This window comes from Mycteria americana, unplaced genomic scaffold (assembly GCF_035582795.1).
Source record: "Mycteria americana isolate JAX WOST 10 ecotype Jacksonville Zoo and Gardens unplaced genomic scaffold, USCA_MyAme_1.0 Scaffold_194, whole genome shotgun sequence".
Lineage (NCBI taxonomy): Eukaryota > Metazoa > Chordata > Aves > Ciconiiformes > Ciconiidae > Mycteria > Mycteria americana.
In genome coordinates this window covers 1-9,177 of record NW_027445534.1, presented here as the reverse complement: position 1 = coordinate 9,177, position 9,177 = coordinate 1, and the positions used below count along the sequence as shown (strand labels likewise).

The following is a 9,177-nucleotide window of genomic DNA, read 5'->3' as shown; positions in this document are numbered from 1 at the left end:
CGAAGTCCCCGCCCCCTCGGGACCCCCCAAAACTTTTGGGGGGGGTCAACCCCTCATTAACGACCTGGGGGGCCGATGGTTAACGAGGTTCGTTAACGAGGCGCGCCGTTAACGAGCTAAGCAGCGTGGCGGTTGGCCAAGTCGGCGGTTGGCCAATGGCGTTGGCGGTTGGCCAACGGCGACGATGACACCTCGAAGTCCCCGCCCCCTCGGGACCCCCCAGAACCTTTGTGGGGGGGGGTCAACCCCTCATTAACGACCTGGGGGGCCGATGGTTAACGAGGTTCGTTAACGAGGCGCGCCGTTAACGAGCTAAGCAGCATGGCGGTTGGCCAAGTCGGCAGTTGGCCAACGGCGTTGGTTGGCCAACAGCGATGATGGACACCTCAAAGTCCCCGCCCCCTCGGGACCCCCCAGAACCTTTGTGGGGGGTGGGGGGGGTCAACCCCTCATTAACGACCTGGGGGGCCGATGGTTTAACGAGCTAAGCAGCGTGGCGGTTGGCCAGGTCGGCAGTTGGCCAACGGCGTTGGTTGGCCAACGGCGATGATGGACACCTCGAAGTCCCCGCCCCCCCTCGGGACCCCTCCCGAAAACCCCTTGGGGGGAGGGGCGGGCTCTCCTCTAACGACCTCCTCCCCCTAACGAGGCCCCTCCCCTTCCTCCACCGCCGCGGCCGCCCCGGGTTGCTCCTCCTCGCCCCGCGTCACCTCCGCCCCACCCCACCCCACCTCCCCCACAGGTGGTTTTGGAGGCGTCACCCCCCCTCCCCCTTCTCCCCTCCCCCCCCTCTCTCGTAGGTGTCCTCCCCCTCCCCCGCCATGGCCAGCAACGTGACGAACAAGACGGACCCGCGCTCCATGAACTCCCGGGTCTTCATCGGCAACCTCAACACCTTGGTGGTCAAGAAGAGCGACGTGGAAGCCATCTTCTCCAAGTACGGCAAGATCGTCGGCTGCTCCGTCCACAAAGGCTTCGCTTTCGTCCAGTACGTCAACGAACGCAACGCCCGGGCGGCCGTGGCCGGGGAGGACGGGCGCATGATCGCCGGGCAGGTCCTGGGTGAGTGGCGGCGCCGTCGGGGGGGCTTCTGGGGGGGGGTTTGGAGGAGCTTTGAGAAGATTGAGGAGCTTTGAGAAGATTGAGGAGCTTTGAGAAGATTGAGGAGCTTTGAGAAGTTTTGAGGAGCTTTGAGAAGTTTTGAGGAGCTTTGAGAAGTTTTGAGGAGCTTGAGAAGTTTGAGGAGCTCTGAGAAGTTTGAGGAGCTTTTGGGACTTCTGGGAGCTTTGGAGGAGCTTTGAGAAGTTTGAGGAGCTTTTGGGGACTTCTGGGGGACTTTAGAGGAACTTTTGAGGAGCTTTGAGAAGTTTGAGGAGCTTTGAGAAGATTGAGGAGCTTTGAGAGGAACCTTTGAGGAGCTTTGAGAGGAACCTTTGAGGAGCTTTGAGAGGAACCTTTGAGGAGCTTTGGAGGAACCTTTGAGGAGCTTTGAGAGTTTTGAGGAGCTCTTGGGGACTTCTGGGGGCTTTGGAGGAACTTTTGAGGAGCTTTGAGAAGATTGAGGAGCTTTGAGAGGAACCTTTGAGGAGCTTTGAGAAGTTTGAGGAGCTTTTGGGACTTCTGGGGGGCTTTGGAGGAACGTTTGAGGAGCTTTGGAGGAACCTTTGAGGAGCTTTGGAGGAACCTTTGAGGAGCTTTGGAGGAACCTTTGAGGAGCTTTGGAGGAACCTTTGAGGAGCTTTGGAGGAACCTTTGAGGAGCTTTGGAGGAACCTTTGAGGAGCTTTGGAGGAACCTTTGAGGAGCTTTTGGGGACTTCTGGGGGCTTTGGAGGAACCTTTGAGAAGTTTGAGGAGCTTTGAGAGGAACTTTTGAGGAAGTTTGAGGAGCTTTGAGAAGTTTTGAGGAGCTCTTGGGACTTCTGGGGGCTTTGAGAGGAACCTTTGAGGAGCTTTGAGAGGAACTTTTGAGGAAGTTTTGGAGGAACCTTTGAGGAGCTTTGAGAAGTTTGAGGAGCTTTTGGGGGACTTCTGGGGGGCTTTAGAGGAAGTTTTGAGGAGCTTTGAGAAGATTGAGGAGCTTTGAGAGGAACCTTTGAGGAGCTTTTGGGGACTTCTGGGGGGCTTTAGAGGAACCTTTGAGGAGCTTTGAGAGGAACCTTTGAGGAGCTTTGAGAGGAACCTTTGAGGAGCTTTTGGGGACTTCTGGGGGGCTTTAGAGGAACCTTTGAGGAGCTTTGAGAAGTTTGAGGAGCTTTTGGGGACTTCTGGGGGGCTTTGCAGGAACTTTTGAGGAGCTTTGAGAAGATTGAGGAGCTTTGAGAGGAACCTTTGAGGAGCTTTGGAGGAACCTTTGAGGAGCTTTGGAGGAACCTTTGAGGAGTTTGAGGAGCTTTTGGGGACTTCTGGGGGGCTTTGGAGGAGCTTTGAGAAGTTTGAGGAGCTTTGAGAGGAAGTTTTGAGGAGCTTTGAGAAGTTTTGAGGAGCTCTTGGGGACTTCTGGGGGCTTTGGAGGAACCTTTGAGGAGCTTTGGAGGAACCTTTGAGGAGCTTTGGAGGAACCTTTGAGGAGCTTTGGAGGAACCTTTGAGGAGCTTTGGAGGAACCTTTGAGGAGCTTTGGAGGAACCTTTGAGGAGCTTTGGAGGAACCTTTGAGGAGCTTTGGAGAACCTTTGAGGAGCTTTGGAGGAACCTTTGAGGAGCTTTGGAGGAACCTTTGAGGAGCTTTGAGAAGTTTGAGGAGCTTTGAGAAGTTTGAGGAGCTTTGAGAGGAGCTTTTGAGGAGCTTTGAGGAGCTCTGAGAAGACTGAGGAGCTTTGAGAGGAACCTTTGAGGAGCTTTGAGAAGATTGAGGAGCTTTGAGAGGAACCTTTGAGGAGCTTTGAGAGGAACCTTTGAGGAGCTTTGAGAGGAACCTTTGAGGAGCTTTGAGAGGAACCTTTGAGGAGCTTTGGGGAGGTTTTGAGGAGCTTTGAGAAGTTTTGAGGAGCTCTTGGGGACTTCTGGGGGGCTTTGAGAGGAACCTTTGAGGAGCTTTGGAGGAACCTTTGAGGAGCTTTGAGAAGTTTGAGGAGCTTTTGGGAACTTTGAGGAGCTTTGAGAGGAACCTTTGAGGAGCTTTTGGGACTTCTGGGGGTCTTTGGAGGAGCTTTGAGAGGAACCTTTGAGGAGCTTTGAGAAGTTTTGAGGAGCTCTTGGGGACTTCTGGGGAGCTTTTGAGGAGCTTTGAGATGTTTGAGGAGCTTTTGGGGATTTCTGGGGGCCTTCTGGGAGCTTTGGAGGAACTTCTGGGAGCTTTGGAGGAACTTCTGGGGAGCTTTGGAGGAGCTTTGGAGGAGCTTTGGAGGAGCTTTGGAGGAGCTTTGGAGGAGCTTTGGAGGAGCTTTGGAGGAGCTTTGAGAAGATTGAGGAGCTTTGAGAGGAACCTTTGAGGAGTTTGAGGAGCTTTGAGGAGCTCTTGGGGACTTCTGGGGAGCTTTGGAGGAGCTTTGAGAGGACCTTTTGGGACCTTTTGGGTACCTTTGAGAGCTTTTGAGGAGCTTTTGAGGAGCTTTGTGGACTTTTGAGGAGCTTTGTGGACCCTTTTGGAGCTTTTGAGGACTTTTGAGGAGCTTTTGGGGAGGTTTTGAGGACTTTTGAGGAGCTTTGAGAGGTTTTGAGGAGCTTTGGGGACCTTCGAGAACCCTTTGGGGAGCTTTGAGGACCCTTTTGGGGACTTCTCAGGACCTTTGAGGAGCTTTGGGGACCTTTGAGGAGCCTTGAGGACCCTTTGAGGAGCTTTTGGAGCTTTTGGGGAGCTCTTGAGGAGCCTTTGAGAGGTCTGAGGAGCTTTGAGGAGCTTTTGAGGAGCTTTGAGATGTTTGAGGACCCTTCTGGGACCTTCTGGGGAGCTTTGTGGACCTTCTGAGGAGCTTTGTGGACCCTTTAGGGGACCTTTTGAGGAGCTTTTGGGACTTCTGGGGAGCTTCTGAGGAGCTTTGAGAGGTTTGAGGACCCTTTGGGGGACCTTTGAGGACCTTTTGAGGAGCTTTGAGGACCCTTGAGAACTTTTGAGGACCTTTGAGAACTTCTGGGGGGCTTTGAGGAGCTTTGAGGAGCTTTTGAAGACCTTTGGGGGAGCTTTGGGGGAGCTTTGGGGAGCTTTGGGGGAGCTTTGGGGAGCTTTGAGGAGCTTTGAGGACCTTTTGAGAACTTCTGGGGGGCTTTTGAGAACTTCTGGGGGGCTTTTGAGAACTTCTGGGGGCTTTTGAGAACTTCTGGGGGCTTTGAGGAGCTTTTGGGGGACCTTTGAGGGAGCTTTTGAGGGAGCTTTTGAGGGAGCTTTTGAGGGAGCTTTTGAGGGAGCTTTTGAGGGAGCTTTTGAGGGAGCTTTTGAGGGAGCTTTTGAGGGAGCTTTTGAGGGAGCTTTTGAGGGAGCTTTTGAGGGAGCTTTTGAGGGAGCTTTTGAGGAGCTTCTGAGGAGCTTTTGAGGACTTCTGAGGAGCTTTTGGGGGACCTTTGAGGAGCTTTTGAAGACCTTTGAGGAGCTTTTGAGGAGCTTTCAGGACCCTTTGGGGGAGCTTCTGAGGAGCTTCTGAGGACCTTTGAGGACCTTTTGGGGGAGCTTTTGGGGACCTTTTGGGGGACCTTTTGGGGGACCTTTTGGGGGACCTTTGAGGAGCTTTTGGGGGACCTTTGAGGAGCTTTTGGGGGACCTTTGAGGAGCTTTTGAAGACCTTGAGGAGCTTTTGAGGAGCTTTCAGGACCCTTTGGGGGACCTTCTGAGGACCTTCTGAGGACCTTCTGAGGACCTTCTGAGGAGCTTCTGAGGAGCTTCTGAGGACCTTTGAGGACCTTTGAGGACCTTTGAGGACCTTTGAGGACCTTTGAGGACCTTTGAGGACCTTTTTTGAGGACCTTTTGGGGGACCTTTTGGGGGACCTTTGAGAGCTTTTGGGGGACCTTTGAGGAGCTTTGAGGAGCTTTCAGGACCCTTTGGGGGAGCTTCTGAGGACTTTTGAGGAGCTTTGAGGACCCTTTGAGAACTTTTGGGGACCCTTGAGGAGCTTTGGGACCTTCTGAGGGCCCCTGGGGAGGGTTCAGGCCGAGGTGGGGCAGGTCCCTCGGCGCGGGCTTGGGGATGGAGTCGGTGACGTTGGAGGCGTTGGACCTTCAGGTGGCCCCGTGGACCATCAGGTGGTCCTGGAGACCTTCAGGGTGGTCCCCGTGGACCATCAGGTGGCCCCGTGGACCATCAGGTGGTCCTGGAGACCTTCAGGGTGGTCCCCATGGACCTTCAGGGTGGCCCCGTGGACCTTCAGGGTGGCCCCGTGGACCTTCAGGGTGGCCCCGTGGACCTTCAGGTGGTCCCATGGACCTTCATGATGGTCTTGGATACCTTCAGGTGGCCCCGTGGACCTTCAGGTGGTCCTGGAGACCTTTAGGGTGGCCCCATGGACCTTCATGATGGTCTTGGATACCTTCAGGTGGCCCCATGGACCTTCAGGTGGCCCCATGGACCTTCAGGTGGTCCTGGAGACCTTCAGGGTGGCCCCATGGACCTTCATGATGGTCCTGGAGACCTTCAGGGTGGCCCCATGGACCTTCATGATGGTCCTGGAGACCTTCAGGCGGCCCCATGGACCTTCAGGTGGTCCTGGAGACCTTCAGGGTGGTCCCCCATGGACCTTCAGGTGGTCCTGGAGACCTTTAGGGTGGTCCCCATGGACCTTCAGGTGGCCCTGTGGACCTTCATGATGGTCCTGGAGACCTTCAGGTGGCCCCGTGGACCTTCATGATGGTCCTGGAGACCTTCAGGGTAGCCCCGTGGACCTTCAGGTGGTCCTGGAGACCTTTAGGGTGGCCCCATGGACCTTCAGGTGGCCCCATGGACCTTCATGATGGTCTTGGATACCTTCAGGGTGGCCCCATGGACCTTCAGGGTGGCCCCATGGACCTTCAGGGTGGCCCCATGGACCTTCAGGTGGTCCTGGAGACCTTTAGGGTGGTCCCCATGGACCTTCAGGTGGCCCCATGGACCTTCAGGTGGTCCTGGAGACCTTCAGGGTGGCCCCATGGACCTTCATGATGGTCCTGGAGACCTTCAGGGTGGCCCCATGGACCTTCAGGTGGTCCTGGAGATCTTCAGGTGGCCCCATGGACCATCAGGTGGTCCTGGGAGACCTTCAGGGTGGCCCCCATGGACCTTCAGGTGGCCCCATGGACCTTCATGATGGTCTTGGATACCTTCAGGTGGCCCCATGGACCTTCAGGTGGTCCTGGAGACCTTCAGGGTGGCCCCACGGACCTCTAGGTGGCCCCACAGGTCTCTAGGTGGCCCATGGCCCTTCAGGTGGTCCCATGGATCTCTAGGTGGCCAATGGCCCTTCAGGTGGCCCCATGGATCTCTAGGTGGCCCCATGGATCTCTAGGTGGCCCCGTGGCCCCTCAGGTGGCCCCATGGATCTCTAGGTGGCCCCGTGGCCCCTCAGGTGGCCCCACAGATCTCTAGGTGGCCCCACAGATCTCTAGGTGGCCCCACGGATCTCTAGGTGGCCCATGGCCCCTCAGGTGGCCCCACGGATCTCTAGGTGGCCCCACGGATCTCTAGGTGGCCCATGGCCCCTCAGGTGGCCCCACGGACCTCTAGGTGGCCCCACAGATCTCTAGGTGGCCCCACGGACCTCTAGGTGGCCCCACAGATCTCTAGGTGGCCCCACGGATCTCTAGGTGGCCCATGGCCCCTCAGGTGGCCCCACGGATCTCTAGGTGGCCCCACGGATCTCTAGGTGGCCAATGGCCCCTCAGGTGGCCCCACGGACCTCTAGGTGGCCCCACAGATCTCTAGGTGGCCCATGGCCCCTCAGGTGGCCCCACGGATCTCTAGGTGGCCCCATGGCCCCCCCAGTGGCCCCACGGGGTCCCAGCCCCACAGCTGCCCCATAGAACCCCCAGATCTCCCCACAGCTGCCCCATAGCCCCCCCCCCCGATCCTTCCCCAGCCCCACAGGTGCCCCATAGGCACCCCCAAACCCCCTCCCTGCCCCATAGCTGCCCATAGGACCCTCGAAACCCCTCCCCTGCCCCATAGGTGCCCCCCAGGCACCCCCAAACCCCACCTCCAGCCCCATAGACCCCCCCAACCCCCCCCATAGACACCCCATAGCGCCCCCCAAACCCCCTCCCCTGCCCCATAGATGCCCCAACCCCCCCATAGGTGCCCCATAGAACCCCAGACCCCACCTCCAGCCCCACAGGTGCCCCATAGGCACCCCAAAAGCCCCTCTCCAGCCCCACAGATGCCCCATAGACGCCCCCAAACCCCCCCAGAGGTGCCCCACAGCCCCCCCAAACCCCTCCCCAGCCCCACAGATGCCCCATAGCCCCCCCCAACCCCCCCATAGGTGCCCATAGCGCCCCCAGATGCCCCATAACCCCCCAAACCCCCTCCCCAGCCCCACAGATGCCCCACAGACCCCCAAACTCCCCCCAGCCACCCCATAGCCCCCCCAAACCCCCCCATAGGTGCCCCATAGCCCCCCAAATCCCCCCTAGACACCCCATAACCCCCCCAAACCCCCCCATAGGTGCCCCATAACCCCCCCAGACACCCCCCAAACACCCCCCAAACACCCCATAGCCCCCCCAAACCCCCCCATAGGTGCCCCATAGCCCCCCCAAATCCCCCTGGACACCCCATAACCCCCCCAAACCCCCCCATAGGTGCCCCATAACCCCCCAGACACCCCCCAAACACCCCATAGCCCCCCCAAACCCCCCCATAGGTGCCCCATAACCCCCCCAAACCGCCCCCCAGACACCCCATAACCCCCCCAAACCCCCTATAGGTGCCCTATAGCCCCCCCAACCCCCCCCTAGACACCCCATACCCCCCCAAACACCCATAACCCCCTAAACTCCCCCATAGGTGCCCCATAGCCCCCCCAAACCCCCCCATAGGTGCCCCATAACCCCCCCAGACACCCCATAGCCCCCCATAACCCCCCAAACTCCCCCTAGACCCCCCACAGCCCCCCAAACTCCCCCCTAGACACCCCCTAACCCCCTCCAAACACCCCATAACCCCCCCAAACTCCCCCCTAGACACCCCATAGCCCCCCCAAACCCCCCCCAGGAGCCCCATAGCCCCCCATAACCCCCCCAAACTCCCCCCTAGACCCCCCATAGCCCCCCCAAACCCCCCCATAGGAGCCCCATAGCCCCCCCAACCCCCCCCAGACACCCCATAGGCCCCCCAAACCCCCCCATATGTGCCCCATAACCCCCCCAGACACCCCATAACCCCCCCAAACCCCCCCATAGGTGCCCCATAGCCCCCCCAGACTACCCCCATAGGTGCCCCAAAACCCCCCCTAGACACCCCATAACCCCCCCAACTCCCCCCTAGACCCCCTCAGCCCCCCAAAACCCCCCCTAGACACCCCATAACCCCCCCAACTCCCCCCTAGACCCCCCACAGCCCCCCAAACTCCCCCCTAGACACCCCCTAACCCCCTCCAAACACCCCATAACCCCTCCAAACTCCCCCCTAGACCCCCCATAGCCCCCCCAAACCCCCCCATAGGAGCCCCATAACCCCCCCAAACCCCCCATAACCCCCCCAAACTCCCCCTAGACCCCCCATAGCCCCCCCAAACCCCCCCATAGGTGCCCCATAACCCCCCCAAACCCCCCATAACCCCCCCAAACTCCCCCCTAGACCCCCCATAGCCCCCCCAAACCCCCCCATAGGAGCCCCATAACCCCCCCAAACCCCCCATAACCCCCCCAAACTCCCCCCTAGACCCCCCACAGCCCCCCCAAACCCCCCCATAGGAGCCCCAAACCCCCCCAAACCCCCCCCCTAACCCCCCCCCTTCCCCTCCTCCCCAGACATCAACCTGGCGGCCGAGCCCAAGGTGAACCGCGGCAAGGCGGGGGTGAAGCGCTCGGCGGCCGAGATGTACGGGTCAGTAGCCGCCCCACCTTCTCCGTCCCCCCTCGTCAGGTCGGGACCTTTTTTCTTCTATACCCCCCCCCTTCCCCATATACCCCCCCCCCCCCCTCCTTGAACCCTATAGGGGGCCGGGGGTCTATGTGCCCCACGGCGCCGCTCACCCCCTTTTTTCCCCCCCCCCCCCCCCTAGATCCTCCTTCGACCTGGATTACGACTTCCAGCGCGATTATTACGACAGGTACC

General features: G+C 59.0%; 1 protein-coding gene across 1 annotated transcript; it reads left to right on the top strand.

Annotated features, from left to right (window-relative positions):
- Positions 1-794: 794 nt before the first annotated feature.
- LOC142403325 (heterogeneous nuclear ribonucleoproteins C1/C2) lies at positions 795-9,173 on the top strand (the record flags this gene model as incomplete). The annotated part of the gene is made up of 3 exons (XM_075489550.1): positions 795-1,062; positions 8,871-8,985; positions 9,125-9,173. Coding segments are annotated over exons 1-3 (405 nt in total), but the record flags the coding sequence as incomplete, so codon positions are not given.
- Positions 9,174-9,177: the final 4 nt, after the last annotated feature.